The sequence below is a fragment of the Cricetulus griseus genome (genome assembly GCF_003668045.3).
Source record: "Cricetulus griseus strain 17A/GY chromosome 1 unlocalized genomic scaffold, alternate assembly CriGri-PICRH-1.0 chr1_1, whole genome shotgun sequence".
NCBI lineage: Eukaryota > Metazoa > Chordata > Mammalia > Rodentia > Cricetidae > Cricetulus > Cricetulus griseus.
In genome coordinates this window covers 69,331,528-69,351,800 of record NW_023276807.1, presented here as the reverse complement: position 1 = coordinate 69,351,800, position 20,273 = coordinate 69,331,528, and the positions used below count along the sequence as shown (strand labels likewise).

The window sequence follows — 20,273 nt, the reverse complement described above, 5'->3', positions numbered from 1 at the left end:
TGTATATCGTAAGGTCTCATTTGCTGGCAGGGGAAGCAGAGGAGGCCGAATACCCAGTAAGTAATGAGGGGTCACTCACTGGCTTTTAGCCAGAGCCATGAATTTTCTTCAAGGTCACCTGTGTGCCAGCGTTTCCTATGGGAATTCTCACTGAGAAGGGGATGCAGCTCTGCAGCTCTTGGTACACCCTACACTAATTACCTTGGTGTAAGGAACGAACTTTTCCAAGATCAACTGAATGCTATCACTCTGGGAAGGATCCCCACAACCTGTCTCTAGGGGAAGAAACTGGAACAAAGGCACAGGGCCCACCTGTCCAGGTCCCTGTCACAGTATGATCGATCCCCTGTGTCTGTTTGCCTAACAAGACCTGGAAGGGCTGCCCACAACCCTAGAGGAACAGGCTGACTTCTGAGTTACCCTCCAGACACTGTTCCCACAATGATCGGCTTAGAGGGCAGTGTAGATCTTGCACATGCTCAGCTAGGTGAACTCATCTCCCTGCCCTGACAATGAAGCCAACCTGACTAGCAGCTGTTAAAGACTGGATTGATCCAGGAGGTCTTAATCCCCTACCCCAAGACATACTTAGCTATATCCAGGGGCATCTCTATTTGTAGCAATGGAGCAGCCCACACTAAGTGTGTAAAGACAAAGGAGGCTGCACAGACCTACGCACACATACACACAAAATTGTCACTCTCAAAATGTAGTGGCCAAGTCAAGAATCCACACTGGCTGTTTTCTTCCATGGTAAATTAAGTGTCATGGTAACACATAAAAAGTGCTCATCACCATGTATGAGCCAGTGCAGATAGAGAAAACCCAGTCCCTCCTTTTCGTTTCCACTCTGACACACCTAAGCCTAGCTCTAGCATCTGTGAGCAACAGCTGTGTCTGTGTGAAGATAGCTGTTACATCCAACAGGGGACCTGAGTGACTGTGTTAAACTTCTGCAGGGATTCAGCATCTGGTCAAGCCACAAGACATCTACCCAGTAGGAAGAAAGCTCTCCTGTGCATGCTTGCCTCTAACACTACACTAAATGCTTCCCAGATTTCCAAGCTAGAAATAGAGGAATCGCTTCCCAACTGGCCCTTTCAGTCCTGATACCGCATGTACGTTGGACAGAGAGGCAACAGAGGGAGAAAGAACTCTAAGCAATGATGCTAGCTCTGTGGTATAGGCCAAGCATGTGGAGAGAGGTCATGAATCATGGGCAGTGTAATGAGTAGCAACAGGGTGTTTCCTTCCCCCATCTTTGGCAAGGGTCCCTGTAACTGCTGGGTTAAAGCATTCTATGGAGATACGGGATACCCACAAGGCTTAATTAAGACTCTCTGTGCACCCAGGACTGCAGGAAGAAGGTCCCTTGCATGAATCACTAGGCAAAACACTAAGCTTTTCTGTGATAGTGTCCATCAATTGGGCATAGGCAGTTTCCAGTGATTAATGAAAATAAATTAACATGTCTTTCCACCTATGTGTGACACCAGATTCTAACTGATATACAAACAGGGCCAGGTGTAGGGAATAGGTATGGCCCTAATCCTACTTCACCCAGGAAGCTATCCCTTTATGCTCCTTCCAGGCCACAGGTTACTCCCTTGATAGGACAGTGATGTATTTTCTTCACTGCTTCTTCTGGAAGCTGGCCTCTTCCTTGTGATTTTCTTGTACAGGAGCAGCCTCTTACCCTTTGGTTTAATTTAATCCGGGGATCTTCGGACATTGCAGGGTAAGAAACAGTGGTAGTTTATACAAATGAGGACTACCTCAGTCAAGTGATTAGAAAGACTTCTTAAGCATGCATGAAGCAAGTGTCTTTTCCACCCCAGTGACTAGGAGAGGGGATCCTTATCAAACACAAACATCCAGGTCCTATCAGTTTAAGATAGCATTCCCACAAGGCCACCCCTGAGGGCACAAAGCCTCAGTGTGCAAGGCCAAATCAGTTACCTAATTTGAGTATAGAGAGATCTTCCAGGCAGCTGGGGAAATAAACAATTCAGGCTGACTCTGAATTGTCAATGAGAGTCAAATGACATGTCTAACATGGTACTGATTGGGTGATGACAGTGTTCAGATCTACCTGCAACAACTCATGATTAGAAGACAAAGTCTGCTAAGCCCATCTCTAGGGAGAGCCTGACACAGCACAAAGCAATGTGGCAATCAGCCCCAGATAGTCCAGTTTTTACAGAAGAGACAGAGGGCTGTAACACTGTCCCAGTGTTCCTCGGAAGACATCAGAAAGCATGTCTCGGGAACTGACGGCAACCTTTCTCAGCCTTTTACATTTTCTCTGTCTCTGTCTCTCTGTCTCTCTGTCTCTCTGTCTCTCTGTCTCTCTCTCTCTCTCTGTCTCTCTCTCTCTCTCTCTCTGGGCTCTGTGTTGCTCCTATTTCTAAGAAAAATAAACCAAAATGAATCTAATATGTGATCATTTTAGAGTACCAAAAGAAAACAAAAATGCCCTTGGGAACTGAAGGTATTTGTGTGTCATTTAGGGCCCATGACCACAGACACCAGACTTCTATTGTGTGGTCTGAGGGGTGATGGAAAGGAAAGTTTGGAATGGATATCAGAAAGTTATTACATGTATGAAATTGTCAAATAATAAATAAAAGGAGAGTTTGGCCCACCAAAAAAGAAAGAAAAATACCATTTTCTAGATCCATAATTCTTGTTCAGATAACTGTCATTTTACATTTGAGAAATAACACGTACTCCTCATTTTTATAAATAAATCTAGACAAGTATGTAAATGATAAATTTGTTTTAAAAAATATTGATTTGAATAGGAAGCCTTCAAAGCATATAGGAACTTTTCTTTTAAAAAAAAAAGTGCTAAATTTAATCCTTATCCAATTCCTAAAAGGACCACTGACTCAAATGATGCTGTGCCAGCATGCTTGCTCCTCTATGGTCAACACAGGGAGGCTACCCAGTCTCTCAGCACTCATTGCTACCAATTACAATGACGGGAGAATGCTTCTTACATGATAACATTGCTCAGAACACTGTTAAACACTTTGCTTCCCTTTGCCCCTCTGAGGAAAGTTAAAGCAGGAAGGATGTTGAACTTGAGCTGCTGGTTATAGTGTTAGTCTCCTGATTTGGGGGTATAGGGAGCATTCAGAAAAAGGATCGTGATGTGCATCCACTCACCTTCTGTCCCTTCACGCCATGACAGTCACATTTTCCACAGCCAGAGCCACCACAATCACCCTGAAAGAAAAGAAACAAGTTTAAGCAAGAGATCACTTTCAAAGCACGGTCAAGATTTGAATCAAGAGCCAGTGAGATGGGTCATCGGATAAAAGCACTTGTCTCCAAGCCCAACTGCTGGGGTCCAACCCCCAGGACGTACAAAATGGAAGGAGAGCACCCACTCTGGCAAGTAGTCCTCCTATTGCCACACAATACCCATAATAAATAAACGAATGTAATTTTCAAAAAGATCTGAATTATGACATCAGCATCTTCATCCAGTTATGAGGCAATTCCCACCTATCACCATTCACAAGACCCAGCAGTACCAGCACCTAGAGGTGACAATGATGAGTCACACACTCCATAGAGAAATCCTTGGGTTCTATAGATCATGGCCTTGAACTCAAATGACGTATCTCACAAGACTGGTTGTCCTTTATTAGAAATGGGCTCACCTAGGGATCGTGTGAACAGTTGCAAGGCAAAGTAAAAGCCTGACTCTGACTTAGGAGTTTCACACCTAAGACCGTGAGAGAACAAGGGCTCCCTAAGATGGGCACTGCTTGTCCCTTGTGTTTCTAGAGACTTAGAGATATGCAAAAGACTAGAGAAGGAGTAGTAAGTGAGTGATTTTCAAACCTGAGTGTTTAAATTCAAGGAAAGCCTGGACATTCATTTAAAGAGCACTCCATTACAAAATGCATTTTGTTGTTGTCTGTTAACACACATCAACAAGAGCTGGAGATAGGAACTCGTCCAAATGCTTAGCGAGAAGCCAGCAATCATCATGTCTAAAAAGCACCTCTATCCCAAAGGTATGGAGACGAAATGAAGAGGCTTCATGCGGCATGCTAAGGTGAGACTGAAATCAGAATGCAGCACAGCTTCCAGAACTTAAGTGGCCAACAGAAGAAAAGACATGCACACCACACTTCACAATGCCCTTGGCAGAATCCAAATTTTAAGCCATTATAGACAACAGCACGGTGTTAAAAGGGTGGGGAGGATACAGAGCGAACCATTTAGCAGCCTTATTAAAGGCACTGTGTCAGCTCAGAAGTAAAATTTAGATTCATATTCTGCTTCAGGTGGTAACAGTTCCTTCAAAATAAAAGTAAGCTATTAATAGTCCCTGGCTCTCAAGAAGCCTGTATTTTTAACAGCATCATTGAGGCTGCATCACCATGGAGATCCTCTGCCCAAAACAACCCCATCTGGAGACACTTTATGAGTTAAAGCCAAACAAGTGCCTCCAAGACGGTGAGCTGTTCTTAATTTTGTATTTTGGAGATGGGGACACTTGACAGCTGTCCAAGTAAAACCCAGCGGTCAAGATCTGTTCCTCAAGCTGACTCACACCCCAGCTATTTCAGCATGTGCTCTCATAGCCCTCCTGATATTTCAGATCGCTCCCTGGGCTCTGCCTGCTTCTGAATGTGAGTTTTAGTCACAACAGGGCCAAAGCCTTTAGCCTGAACTGAAGAAGGACCGTCCAGAGCACACAGAGAAAAACACTGAGAGACTCCAAAAATGTGCTTACTCAACTGTCCCCACCTGGGTCCCATGACATGCTGATTTAGTCTGGGACACCTTGAGCCTTGAGCCACAACCTGAGCTTAGTGTAGAACTAAGAAAGGATGTAACTAATTAATTAACCATTGGCATGTCACCCATTGTTGAGTCTGTCTCTGCTTCAGCATGATGGACACCAGGAGGCAGGCAACTCCAAGTCCCCCAAGGGTGGCAGTCCATCCTCCTCACTGGGATCTGCCATTCCCCATACCTTGTGTTTTGAAGCAAGGGTACTTCACCCCACTTAATAAATTCTGCTTAGTATCATCCTTTCCCCATTAATTTCACCCAGAGAAATTAACCAGGCAACAGACTGCAGGATCTGTGTGAGAATTGGCTCCCAACCACCCATACATAGAGGAGAGTCAACAATAGTCTGAAGTTACCAGATTTTCTATGTGAAAGACAATGACAGTTGCTTTGAAACATCACATTTGAAGCGAAACTAAAGACAGCTATGTGATGAGGCTGGAGTTTTCTGTCTGAAATCCTGCTGCCATATAGGGAGCTCAACTCTATTCACTCTGAAGTGAAACTCCTTCTTCGAATCAATTTCCCAGAGTTGTTCCTATATCCCAGAGTTGTGCATTCCATAAGCACAGCCCCAAGCCTGGGTAGAGACAATGAAGGCCAAGACGTACACTATGGAAGCCCTGAGGTGTGGGTAACTAGGGGGCATCTTGTCTAGAACCTACCTCAGGTCTTAAGAAACTCTTGAAAGAATCTGAAAGCAAAGCCAAAGAGGTAGATTGCTCCTCCCACCACAGCCTAGACTCTACATTACACAAAAAAAGTCTACTCCTAGAGCCAACACATATATCTTTATTCACATAGGAAACGTTTATCTTTTTTAGATGTACAAGAAATCTTATTACCAAATTCTGATCCTCAGAAAGCAATTCAGAAGAACTGACTGTTCCAATTACATTTAAATTACAATATACTTTTCAGAAAAAAAAGGGGGGGCAGTAAGAAGGAGGAGAAGGGGAGGTTTGGAGGTGAGAAGTTGAGGTTGAGACATGGTCTCTCTATAGTCAGGCTAGCCTAGAACTCTAAACACTCAGCTGCAGTCTTCGCGGTGCTGGGATTACAGGCAAACACCACCAGACACACAGAGACAGACCATGATTTCCAAGTCATATTCTGGGTGGCCTTGCATCTTATGTAAATAACTTGATTGAAAACAACCATCAAGTTTTAGAAAAAACAGCCACCAATCATGTGACAGTTGTTTACTTTGTTAAATAGGATTTAGTTGAAATGTCACCATTCTGGTCCTTAATGATTTCCATTTTTATGAAGTGGCCCTTGCTGGATTTCACCAGACACAGGACACAGGGGCTGTTCTGCTGCAATTCCAGGACACAGACTTAAAACCAATACAAAATAGTACCCTGAGGTACCCTTTCAGTCAGGGTTGACATTTTCTTCTGAAATACTAATTGAAACAAAAGCCTTGTTCACAGTCTTACCCATGCATGGCAACCTGTCAGGCTTACCCATGACTCTATGGCTTACACAGATTTAAGGTTATCAGGAACCTCACATGTTAAGGGTTATGTCACAAACCTCATGATTTCCTGAGGCCCCTCAGAAAAATGAAAAGAGGTGTGCAGTTTGTGAGCCCAGCGGTGCCCCCTTGGCTCCAGATCTGAGGGACTTTATGAGGCCCTCTCATTCTTCTCCTTGTCTGGAACACATTGGGCCACATCCACCAGTTCCTAGCCCATCTGTTTCAGATTCTAGAACGGGAGGAACTGGAACATTCTGTGAATTGCACAGTCCCTTCCCCTCCTAGGGTCAATTAGATTAGCTAAGTCCTGCTCTCTCTTCCCATGAGATACAGGCAGAAGGAAGTTGGTCAGGAATGCTGCCCACTTGGGGCCCTGGAATGTGGTCGTATAATCTCAAAGAACAAATCATGTGAGACTTGCTCTCTCTCACAGAAGTTGCCCATCCACAGACAAAAGAGTGGATACCACAGGGGGCTCTCAAAACTGGAGGGAACTGAATAAAAACTGCATCCCTTCTGAATGTCCTGTTTGTCACTTCCCAGTAGACACATCCTGCAGCCCGGAACAAGAGCATGAAAAGTTGTCCACATGGAAGCTGGAGAGCAAGGTCTCCAATGTCCTGCCTGTGTTGTGGTTTCAATGATGAGATCTTCCTTGGGCACAGGTATTCGAATATTTGGTCCCCAGTGGATAGCGCTGATTTGGTAGGGCATGAAGGAAGTGGGTCACCAGGAGTGGGCCTTGGGGATTGGTAGCGCAGCTCTACTTTTTTCCTTCTCTCTGTTTCTCATTCCACCGAAATGTGGAGTCCCACCTATATGCTCCTGTCCCTATGGAGCCACCTGCTGCCATGTCGTCTCCATAATGAACTGTTTCTTCGAAAAGTGAACGAAAATGCACCCTTGCTCTCTTTAAGATGCTTCCTGTTGGGTGTTTGGTCACAGTAACAAAAGTGTAACCAGTCCCCCTAACCCCCCTTCAGACAGGGGCGTACACAGCGTTTCAACAGCAAAGACAACATTAAACAAAAACAGAAGGCACAATATTCAAGGAATGCAGAAGGTCCTACCAAGTAATCCCCAGACCAAATACCTTTTCATTCCCTGAGCATCTCTGCAAACCTCTTGGGGCAGGTTAAAACCATCTGTATTTGTAAAACTATCTCTCGAACTCCCATTAAGGTTTCCAGAAAGTAGGACCAGGAACCTGGATGGCGTCAGATACGTAAGGTTGAAATCACACAACGACTTCACAATGCACACTGTCCCTGCCAAAGATGGCTGGGGAGAGATGGAGATCAAGGACCTTCAGTGAAATGAAGACTCTTCCAGGTTGTCCCTGAGCTGAAGATACCAAGAAGCCCTTCTTAACACCATGGCAGACTCCACGTGACAGACAAGTGACAAAACGCTTGCTGTGCCAGAGCACTGTGTGAGTGAGCCAGTGCACATGCCAGCTGCTATGCTACTGTGTAGAGAGATTGTGTAGAGGGATGGCCTGCCCTATGGATCCGCTAAATGTGACATGTGTGCCATCAGGAGAGCGCTCGGGAGGAGCACACTGGATGAGTTCGTCCTTTGCTTCTGGTGGCAGTGGACATTTAACATCCCCGCTTGAACAATTTTTATGTATTTCGCATCCCTCCAAATAGGGACATGTGGAGCTCTGCCAAGCTCAAACAGCTTATCTTTCAGATTCCTTTCCACATTCCCTATCCTGTGCAAAATGTCAAAACAGTTTCATGGGGGATATCGCTAGCCCAATGCACTTCCTGTCATAGTGCTTCCTCGGGGGGGTCTTCAGAATAATTACTAATCCAACAAAAGAAATATGCCAAGAGGGGAAAATGTATTTCTTCGGGGCTACTGGAGCAGAATTAAAAGCATACACTCATGAAAGGAAGTACAGCAGCAGCAAGCAGAGCCTTCGTGTGCTGTGGGAGGGTCGGGGATACAGCCTACACAAACCTGGAAACAGCCGTAGAATTCATCCTCAACTGTGTATAGAAATAAAAAATTAGTAACTAAAGGGAGATCATAATATAGGTCAGCTATCACAGCATAAATAATTACCACTTAAAAGATTAGATTTGAGCCGGGTTTGGTGGTACGGGCTTGTGGTATCAGCTAATTGGGAGGCCGAGGAAGAAGGATCCCAAGTTCAGAAGTCTGCCTGAGGCACACAGTGAACTCGGGTCAACCCGGACAATTTAGGGAGACCCTATCTCAAAATAGAAAAAAAAACAGTAAAATAAAATGGTCAGGAGTATAGTTCACTGGTGCGGTGTGTGCTTAGCCTATTGGAAGCCCAAAGCTCTCTCCCCACCCACCCCCCTCAAAAAAAACCTGACATTTGCACAGCATTCTTGAACTTCCAAAACTATGCCTGGTAGATTTAAAGGTGAAAGATTGTCCCCTGCAGTCTAAGGGCCTCAAGTCCACCTTTACCTGCACTTATTTCAGTATTTTATCATTTTGTTTTGCTTATTTAAGACAGAAATCACTTCCCTAGAGATGTGAAAAACATTATATATATCTCCATTCAACTAAGAGGAGAATTTAGTTCAGTAAAATATCATTTCCGTCTCATTTGATAATGGAAGACAGACACAGAACATTACTACCCTGTAAACTTACAAAACAACCCTGCTCCGTTTGAAAACAACTACTAGTGTTGATAAATTCTTGGCAAAAACAATAAAATTAAAAATTAGCAAACTGGTAGAATCTCTATGTTCAGCGCCTCTTCCCCCAACAGCATGACTAAGGCTTAGCCTGCATGATCCGTGCTCCATCTGTTTCTCATTTGAGACCGAGTTGCAGAACGCATTCAGGCTCCCACCACCACCACCACCACGCGCTGTGGAAACGAGGGTGTTGGCTTGGCTTCGAGTACTACCAACATGTGACTGCACTTCTTGTCCCATTTTCCTCTGTCGTGCAATCCTGTTGACTCATTTTCACTGCTTTTCCCCTCTTTCTTCCACTGGACGGGGGCGGACATCTCATGTTCTTACTGAGGAAGAGGACACCCTAGAGGGAATGAATAATGGAGGCCAAATGCTTCATCTCCAGCTGCAGACAGATGTGACTATAATTAGTTGTCATGTGACATTGGCCATTGCATGGCTACATGTAAGAGTTGGTGGACTCTAAATGAATGTCCACTGGGACCCATGGTGGACATGACCTAGAGTGATCCGTCCTGTGACTATGAGTCACTGGCCAGGGACAGTGAAGTGGACTCTGCAAGTCTCTTTCAGACAGAGCTCATCCTTCAGTATACTCACTCGAGCCTACCTTCCATTCCCCCTGATGCTGTTCTCACCAGCCCATGAGGTCAGATACCCCCAGTCCCATAGCCATTGACCTCTCAAAGACAATCAACACAAGTCTGGCCACACAGATCACAGTTGTCCTTAAAGAAGAGCCAATTCTACACAGCCAGGCATAAAGAGATGGCGGACCATCCATCTCATCCACCTTTGGCTCCCTCTGTGAGGTGGCAATGTGTACCACCAAGCTCGTTCCTATCCTTCTCTTCTCCTTCCTCTCCCACTCCTCTCTGTTCCCTTTCTCCGCCCCCCCCATTTCCCTATTCCTTACTTCCCCCCACACACATCTAACTTCCTGCTCAGCCTCACCCCCTGAATTCAGACATCTATCACCACTTCTTATATCCAACTCCCAAGTCAAATCAGGCCACCTTTTCCTGTGGTTCCTTTAGAGATGTCCCTAATTGGGTCACATGTGGAATCTGGGAGCTCCTGGTGTGTTTCTTCTTAAATTACAGGAACCACTCCAAGCCCAAGTCTGGTTTAACTCTTTCCAGGCATATCACATACACCCTACAACTCAGCACAGAGTAAAGACTTCCCATCAAGGGGGGCAGCTTTCAACACCTGAAGATCCCACAGGTAAGAACAGCAGAGCAGTAGAGCTTGCTTCTCATACGGTGTGCATATGCAGCGGCAATGTTTTATTTACCCTTCCACATTCTGTTGACCAAGTCTTTAAGAGGCCCTGGTTTGCAGCAAACTCAAAAGGGGTAGGAGAGAAAAAGCCTAAGTGACTAGGGAAATACTTCAGGAATTGATTGGCATGCAGATCAAAAAGAGGGTTTTGTGAAGCCAGTGGCTGGAGGACTGCACTGTCTTTCACTGGACAATTAAACATTTTAAATCTCTGCTGATACCACACCATCTTCTACTCTGGAGTAGAGAGAAGGGAGGGGTAGAGAGAAGAGAAGCCAACAAGCCTGTGGTGCATCTTATTTCACAATAGATGATTAAAGGGCTCCATTTTCTTATCTGGAAATTATATTGTCAATTAGTGATTCCACTGTCATCAAATTCATGGGTAATTTTTCATTCCATTTGTGACACAGCATGACTTATACTCTCCTCGTTATTAAAGGTTATTTAATTCATCATTATATCTATGTATGCAAAGAAAAATATAACTTTTATGTGTGGAGTCATATTAACACCAAAGCTTTGTCACCATCCATCCTGCCAACCTGAAATCCAGCAAGAGACAGGCCTACAAATGAGGATCGACAGAGGAGAGTCACAAATGGTTGCCTGCTCCATGGGAGACTGCGAACAGGAGTCCTGTCCCTCCTATCAAAAGGAAGAAAAAGAATGTATGTGAAACTTAACACCTCAGAGGCCAATCACTGCCTGATAAGACAGGAAGGGAAAAGCAAATGGTCTTTGTGGATGACAATACTTGCAGCCCATGGGGCACCTGTGAATTGTTCATGGAGTTAGCAGAGCCACAGAACTCCAAGTCAGGCTGGCAAACCAGAGTCTGGGGTGGCAAATGAGGACATCCCAACAGGAAAAAGTAGTGTGAACCAAATATTGTGATAAGAAAGCCCATTATATGAGAGGCAGAATCCTGACAGAAGAATAATTAGGAAGACATATCTGTGATAATGTGGGCATGTCGCTGACATTCTGATGTGAGTGTCCGGATCCAGGAAGGGAATCCAGAGGACAGCAAAGGGGTGCTCGTTTTTGTGGGCCCAAATCTCACTGTGTACAAGCAGGTCTTGTTGGTTCAGGACTTGCTACTTCCCAATCCCAGAGATATTACAAAGTATCCTCGTATGTAGCCATCAAGGCTGTTCACCTTGCTTGTCTGGTATAGATCATGCTATAGAAAACTGTGTGTTTAGACTAATTCCACAAAGCCAGGAGGAAGCCCAAATGTAAAGGCGTGCCTGCCCAGGCTCACTTGAAAAGCAGTTTCTCAAAGACACGGAAGAATTCTCACTCTTTCTATGTGACAGCTGCTAAAACTCAAAGCCAGAGGCGTCACCTTGGAAACATCACTGCCTGAGGATGACATCATCTGATTTGTATTCTTAAAACGGTGCTTGAAAACTCAGACAGAATGTAAACAGAAAGTGCGTGTAATGAGTGCAGCCGAATCCCAAACACCTGCAAAGATGGTGGAGCGCTGGTGCAGCACTTGAGAAGCAGCCAGGGACCCATCTGGAAGATGTCTATGTGACATGCTTCTCGGGCATAAGCCGACATGGAACTAAAATCTTCCTAAGTATATGGATGCTAATGGTTGGTGCACCCCAACTGCTACTGTGTAGACCATAAATGGCACTTTCCAAAGACCTACCTAAAACATTACACATTTATGGTCAGACCAGAAAAATGAGGGAAAAAACCACAGCAGAGAAGCAACCACCATCAGTCAGAGCTGTGGTTTCTTAGTGCACCGCTAGGATATTGTGGTTGATGATGCCGTGTGGTACCTGTGGGGATCCCTCAGTCAGCTGACCAGTGGCATGGAGAGAGGTAGACCAGATGTCCCTGGGAACCTCAGGACAGAATAATCCTCCTAAGATTTAAGAAACCACACTGATTTCAGCAGCACCCACAAGGACAAACAAGCAGATTCATGGACAAACAGATGCTATGTAACTATAGAACTGTGTTGCAGCATTGGAAAGTCTGTCATTTCCAAGAAAAGTTAAGAAAAATATTTACCAGAGCTAAATCATTCATAATTTATTATTAAAGTAAATAAAGACTAGAATAGCTTTTCAGTCAACAGTCCTGACTCCCACTTTAAACCACTTTAAACTCCCACTTACTTGGAAGCAGAGCGATGCCCAGTCCCCTGGTCCTTAACTTGAGGAATTAAAAAAAAAAATACAACTGTTATTGCCCTCTCGTTTGCATTCTTAAATACTTAAATCCCTGGGCTCTCAATTTAGGAGATCAATAGATAATAACAGGAGGACGAAAATATAAACACAATGTCCAATGCAAAGCATTTATAGAGAACATATTAATACCCCGGAGATCTTAGAGAATCATTGCTACCATTGTGTGGTTAGCAAATTTAAATCAAACAAATATATCCTGCAAGTCAAGATGAGATGGGCAGTTCTTTAAAGAAATCAAGTTTAGATCATAAAACATACTTTGACTATTTAAAAAATTCAATCTTTTCCCCCTACTATAGCCTAGGGTTAGCAGTTGATGTATCTCAGGTAATAATTCGCTAGTTGTTCTAGCTTTTGGCATTACTCCAATTGTAGTTGAGGGTTAGCCACAGCTTTCATTAACTGAGACCCAGGCCCAGAGCAAAGTCCCCTCACCATGGCTGGGGTTGTACCTGTGGCTATTATGTTGCCTACAACCTGACTGTAGATCTCCCTTAGACTCAGAGGTCAGCAACACTCCCGCAGTCCTCAAACTTTCTTTGCAACTTTATCACCATAACTAGTTCACTAAGGGCAGGCCCAGAATTGGACACTGAAGTCCCCATGACCTAAGATATGCAGAGCTCCAGAGACAAGTGGTGGTGAGAGCTGAGAAAGTGTGAATGTGCCTGAAGTCAGTGAGCCGTACACTTAAAAATTATTTAAATAATGGAGTTTTATAGTTTATATTTCACTGCAATAACTAAAAAAAAGCAGAAGATACTTTTTCCTCAAATTCTCAGAACACTTCTTAAGGCCTCAATGTTCTGCCAGCAATGCTTACAGCTGAGGACTAGAAAAGTCTGTCTCCTCCCCCCACACACAGAGGCCTGAACGAGTTGTGTGTGAGCATACATACACATGTATATACACACACATACTCACACACGTACACACACATATTCTCTCTCTCTCTCTCTCTCTCTCTCTCTCTCTCTCTCTCTCTCTCACACACACACACACACACACACACACACACACACACACACACACACACACACACAATCCTGCCCATCACATCCTGCTAGGGATGGTGCCTCAGCCAGATAGTGCAGCCAAATGCATGGCTGTTGTATAATTTTGAATTCCCTAAAGAAAACCTTGGTTTTGCTCCCTTCTCCCCCACCCCCAGTCTCCAGGACTTGTTGCTCTATCTTCCACCACATTCTTTCTAGTCCTCAGGTTACCCTTGCCCATAAACAAGTGTCCTTCCACTTCCTCATGGATCATGTAGGACCTCATGGTCACCGGACAGAAGACCCAAGATGCCCATTTCAAATCAAGTCACTGTAAAAACAGAAGCATACTACAAGGATGCTGACAAAAAAAAAAAAAAAAAAAAAAAAAAAAAAAGAGCTCCCATCTTCCCACCTTCCCACCGCAGGATAAGAATCTGAACAGAGGGTCCTGGCATCCAAAAAGCGTTTTCTGAAAGCCACTTCCTGTGAGGTTTCTGGGAGCGTCCCCACCATAGCTGGTGGCTGGAATGAAGGAAGACAGCACAGAGGCATCTGGGAGCTTGCCCAGACCTAAGCCCCTAACAATACTGAATACTTTTCCTGCTTCTTCCCCAGCATCTGTGCCTGTCATGTAGCAGACAGGAACAACCATTTAAACAAAACCTATGGGGATTCCACGGGAGGAGGGTCACTCACCTCTGCATAGGGCAGATGGACCTCCATAGTCGAGCTGTGCAAAGGCAAGAGCCAGGAAACAGATTTCTGTTTAAAGGGATCTGAGAAGCACAGAGGGGCACAAACCCTGTCCTGCACCCAAGGGACTGGATCCAGCAATTCTGAGGACACACAGGAGGACAGATAGGAACAAAGGTCTTCCCAGCACCTCATCTGTACAGTAGGTGCTTTAGACACGGTTCTCATGGGATTGTCACCAACAAAAACTTGTGTGATTGCCATGGTGGAGTTGGGGATACTGGGGATGCCTCCACACAGTCCAGGGAGTGAGTCATTGAGTGGACCACCGGATGGGATATCACCTCTGCAAAAAGCATTCCCAGACCTTCACATTCCCAAATGCCCCCCAAAAGCACAGAGCCTTTAAAAGAATGAGGTCATTAGAGAAGTAACCTGCAATCCCATCTGTGTCTACAATGAGTAAAACAAAAGGAAATCCCACAAAACCCCTGTATAAATGTACATTACATAGGGAGTGTCCACAGTCTTCCTTGGGCTTCCTTCCTTCCCTTGCTCATTTTGTTACTTTTTTTTTTTTTTTTTTTTTTTTTTGAGATATGGTCTCCTGTAGCTCAGGCTGCCAGGAAGTCACTATGCAACCTTGAACTCATGGCCATCCTCCAGCCTCAGCCTCCAGAGTGTTGAGATTACAGATGTGCACTACCACGCCCAGTCCCTTCCTCTGCTCTTACTTCTTGTCTTTATTTAGACAAAGATATCAACAACCTCGAAGGTGCCCTGCCTCCCACAGGCCTGCTACTGTATGGGAGGAAAACGCAAGAAAAAACTCTGAGCCCTGGTCCCCAGTGCACACTGCGGAAGGAAAGTACAGACAATGCGCTGGGGAAACACACGCCTGCCGGCCCGCTGCGCTCATTATACCCCAGCCTGGAATTTCCAGGTCAAGGTCTATGGTTCCCACTGCCCTGATCCACTGCCCTTTCCAGACTATCCTTTGTGATGCCCTTCCTGCTGAGGCTGTGATGGACTCAGTACTTTACTGCCAGCACGTTGCCCCTAAGACAGGATCCTGGCACACACCCTGCTGGACCTGGAGAGCTAGCAGGATGCTGGGAGCTGGACATTCCAAGTGCAAACCTGAACTTTGGTCAAATAAACCTAACTGCCCCCCAGCAGGCAACTCTGGTTACTGAACCCAGCACACTGATGGAGCATTCCTGGAAACATTCCACACGACAGAAAGCATGAAGAATAAAAACCAAGCACATGTGTGTTACCTCCTCTACCCACATAGTAGACAAGCCATCCAGACAGCGAAAGGTCTTTTGTGAACTTAAAGAGACCTTGACCTCCAGGGATGATGTCATACCCTAAACCAATATGGTAAAATCAGAAAAAAAAATGAATTCAGAAGTGGAAACAGCATATGCACTATGAGACAAGTGAGCACCAGGGCTGGACCCTGGTTACATGTCAATCCAGGGCAGGGAGATCACAAGGAAACCACACCACTTTGTTCCATCACAGACACACCTGAGCATGAGCAAGCATTGCATCCCGTCACAGGTGCACATGAACCCTGTCGGAGACAGGTGTGAACATGAGCAAGCTCTTCCTCACTCGTCACCAGAATGGAGTTGATGTATTTCCTACATGATGGAGTGAATGAAAACTTTAACTTTTGGGTGGCATGATATATTCAATTGTGTCTCGTTACAATATTGTACATTAACAGAAACCTAAATTTCGTATCTGAAATGGTGTGCTAGCTTACAGATCATTGTAAAGTCCCTACTAGGGTTATTTTACAGACTAAATAAGTAAGGTCGGGTCATCTCTGTTATGGCCAAGGATAGCCAAACTTATAATTATAGATTTTTTAAAAAACTGAAATTAAACAGTTAAATGCTTACTATTTAAAAAAAAATAGACCAGAAGTTCTTTTCAGAGCCAATGCATTTGCAGAGTTCAGGACACCCTACCCATTTGTCCCTCTTTGTCGGGCTCAGTGGCTCTGCAGCTGTTTTCGCATTTGTTCAGAAGGAGACAAGGCTCTACAGAATGCTGAGGTTGGGACCGCCCCAAGTCCTGGCCAGGTCTACCTCCCTCCCCAAAAAGCCTACAAGAGTCCACGTTGCTTCTAAAGTCAAAGTCTACTGATGCTGGCCCTTCTCCAGACAGATCACTGAAAAGCTTCTCCCATGTCCATCCTCATCTCTGAAGGACAGGCTCAGGCTTTCCGTTCCTACTGTAACCTAGCAATCTCCCTGCAGTGACTTCACAGATGCCACTCATGGCTTTACTCAGCTGGAATCCCACATGTGATTCTTCCAACCCCTCCATGTTAATCAAAGCTCCCCATCCCCAACCACTACCACTTCTTCCTTCCCTTCCTTCCCCTAGCTCTCAGAGGCTGACAAATCATCACCCTTCTGGCCCAGTGAGGCAACAAGGCTAAGGCCCCTGCATTCCCTGAGCCCCATGAGTTCAGGGAGCAAGGCTTCTTGGACTCTGCCATGTCTTGCTACATTCTACCATCTCTGTTGTGTTTGAATACTTGTTTTCCTTTCTTCCTCCGTCGCTAGGTAGCAATGTGTGTTCAAATGCTGGCCTGGTTAAGTCTGCCTCAGAGCTTAGTAAGGTGACGGGCTTCAGGGAATGGTCTTGCTGACACTGGCTGTAACTATTCAGAGGCCTTCTTTCTTTCGTAGATCTCACCCTGTGTCTCTAATGCTTCAAGTTCAAATGTTAGTGTCTGGAAAGAAATGAAGCATTACCTCACGTCCACTCAGTGAGGTGAGGAACGGAGCAAAGAAGGCAAGCAGGAAGGTAGAAGAAAACCACAAAAGTGGTAAAAGAAGGAAGCCCACTGCAGTTAAAAGTTGACTTGTTACCCATGTTTAGACATCCTAATTCTCTCTCAAATGCAGACAAAGCTAGAAAAACGGCTGAGGGTCTATCCTCAGTAATAGTGTCAGGGGAGTGACAGACTCTAAACATCCCTAATGGAAGTTGCACACAGTTCTAGTCTTGCTACACATTCACATATGCAACATCTTGAACGTTTGAAGTTTAGAACCTTTAATAGAGCAAAACTCACCACACTCTACACAGAAGTAGTAGCCTAAGTCAGGTGAGAAACTACACCACTGTGAATCAGGGGAACCTCTTGCCTGACAAGGACAGCATCTTAACACAAGTGACTACAGCCCTGTGTCCCTGGCTTTCAGGAAGAAAATCTCCTCCGTGCAAGTCCCATGTCCTTGAGCACCCTACCAGGTACTGGGAGGACCCAAGCAGACAGTGCATTCCTAAAGCACTTTGTGAGTTGAAAGCTGGGGGTTCAGGAAGGGTTGATGGGAGACAATGAACTCTTGAGGACAGTGGGACAAACTCTCATTACCACCTCAGCAAAAGCCCGCTTTTATTCTCAGGGAAGTAGATGGAGACGGGTCACAAGGTTCCATTAGACGCAGGGGCCTAGAAAGGTCTCCAGGTCAATCACTTGCCAGTGTTATCACTGACAGGCCCATGTGGCCACCTCAGGGAGACCACCATCCCTGGGGATGGCTTCCAGTAGTGAATGTTCCTAACAATGTTATAGAGCCCAGTAGCCAGAAGGCTGTGCATAACCCAGAGTGTGAAGTCATGCGCCAGGGGAAATTCTCCACACAGCAAGATTGCTACAGTGATAAAGAGCTGAAAGCTATTGCCCACGTCAGCAATTTCAGTAGCCACAGCCCCGGAATGAGCTGACGTCCTATAGCATCCACTGCCCTAGCAAGGGCAGGACATCAACCAAGCCAACTTTCTCTGCACTGTGACAAGGACAGATAGATGTGTCACAGTAGGCCAGGAGAAGCTTGTGAAAAACAAGACAAGGTGTCCAGCTCTGGGTCAGACTGACAGAAGGGTGACCCAGCCTGATTTGGATGAGGAAATTTGGGGCAGCCAAAGGGTAGTAGTCAAAGGACAGATATAGATACATAGCCCCAAGGCAACAGAGTCTCAGGCTATCCTCTGACTGATGGGGGACAAACCGTTGTAAAGGACAGTCCTAGGCCAGCTGACAAAAGTAAGAAGTCAACTGTATAACGGATGTGATGTGTTAAAATGTTAAAGTTCCTGAACTCAATAAACATATCACAGGATGTTAAAGAACATTCCACACTTCACGTCTAACGCTGGCCAGCTCAGGGGCCCACAGGGATGACCTTGTAAACCTGCTCTCTCAGGGGTCAGCAAAATTCATAACTCTTGTGGGGGAGGGTCAAAAACGTAGCAAAATGTAAATGGTTGAAGAATCAAGATGGGGGCTCATGGGAGTTTATTTCCAGAGTTTCTGAAACTTTTTAAGAAAACTGATTTTTATTTTAAAGGACTTTTTAAAGGAAGGTGTAGACTAACACACGGTGGCAGCTGATGCATGGAATCCCAGAACCCAGGGGTCAGAGGAGGGGAATCACCAAAAAATTAAGGCCAGCTTTGGCTATGGAATGATTTCAAGGCCATCATGGGCCTGCCTCAGAAAACAATGAAATACATAAAATTTTCTTTAAAAAAAAAAAAAAAAAGCAAACACAAATCACCCAGATAGGTCTCAGAAGTATTAACTAATTAATGTAAAAGAATAATTGAAAATTGGAAAAAAAAAAGGTCAAGGGATGAGAAGGGCACCAGGCAGTGGAGTTATATCCTGCCAGGCTCCAGCAGCTGGGAGGCAGGGGTGAGGCAGCCTTTCTGAGCAGATAGAATTAGCTACAAAGGCCACTCCACTCTCAGCCAGCACAGGGGTGCTGAGCAGAGCACAAATAACACAATGTGCCACTACAGAGAGGATTTCCGGTCACCCAGTGTGCTCTGTGCTTCCCCACCACCGCCCGAGTCATGGGAGTTCCATCCGAAGCACAGGGAACCCATGGTGAGAAGCACTGAGGCTGGCTAGAAGCAGAGCCATCACACTCCGAGCCTGAGGGAGGGCAGAGGGGAACTTGGTTAGGAAGGTTTCAATGGGGGCCTGAGGATCCCCAGTAGAACTCATAGTAGAGTTCATAAAAAGGAGTGTATCATATCTTCTGTCTTACATGCTGTATTCACAGCACCCCATTCTGCAGGGTTAGGATATAGAAAAGGCAGGGAAACCATTGAAGACATTTCTCTGCTTCCCCCCCCAACCTACTGCTGTTTGCTGTCTCTCTCTAGTTGTCCCTACTCATCCAAAGCCCCCGAGTCTCCCAAAACCTGAGCCACAATCTCCAGAAGCATTCAGAGAGCATGGTTTCCAGTAGGATACATGCCCCCAGCAGTTTAACCACATACCTGTGGACTGGGGACACTCGAGGCACACACAGATACACACACACACACACACACACACCACCTGACATTAGGTGTATATGCAGTGTCTAAAAAAAGAAAAGAAAAGCGGCTTGAGCTGTAAACCATTTTAGTAATGAAAACAGACAATAGACAATATCATCTCCTTCTCTCTCCAGAAGAACAAGACTAAGGATAGAATGATGTGTGAAGTTGGCCAGCCTCTACCCTCTAGTTCTGAGGTCAGAAAGACCGACTGTCTGACATGACCCCATGTCCATCAGCCCTGCACGAATGTGGGTCTTCTCTCAAATGATGGTCACAGAAAGCAACCTGGGTCAGACACACAAGATTCTGGGGCCTGGCGCTTAAAGCACTAGAGGTGCCCTATCTCCGTTTCTCAACAAGCTAAAGCGTCTATCCGTCTGAAGACACGTTGGCCATCAATTTGGAACTGGGTGGGCTCAAAATTTGTATTTAAAAACAGTCTATTACAATGGTATTTATTAATTACCTGTTTGCTTAGTTTTTCAATAAACATAAAGGAATACAGAGGAGAAGTTCTTGTGCATAAACAACAATGCCTCCACTTAACCGGCTGTTACATTGATGCATACACGTCACACAGGGAAAGTCGGGGTCTTCTCTGATACATGTAGCTCAAATTTAAATCACTGAAAATGAAAGAGGGTTGGAAGTATGCCTCAACCTCCATGCAGTGATGCCGCCGTGAGGGTACCCTGACGCTTGGCTCACTGGAGCAGCAATG

At 45.2% G+C, this 20,273-nt stretch overlaps 1 protein-coding gene across 2 annotated transcripts in view; it reads right to left on the bottom strand.

The window, feature by feature from the left end:
- Col4a1 (collagen type IV alpha 1 chain) overlaps positions 1-20,273 on the bottom strand; it is a 111,734-nt gene that overhangs the window by 65,470 nt on the left and 25,991 nt on the right. The window contains exons 1-2 of one of the 2 annotated variants that reach the window (XM_027387879.2): positions 3,856-3,903; positions 3,172-3,231 (exon numbers count right to left, since the gene is read on the bottom strand). In XM_027387879.2, the coding sequence (XP_027243680.1) occupies positions 3,172-3,231; positions 3,856-3,888 (93 nt within the window). In that variant the 5' untranslated portion in view covers positions 3,889-3,903. Of the gene's footprint in view, positions 1-3,171; positions 3,232-3,855; positions 3,904-20,273 lie in introns of those variants that run through there. The other variant, XM_027387878.2, reaches the window with a different exon arrangement.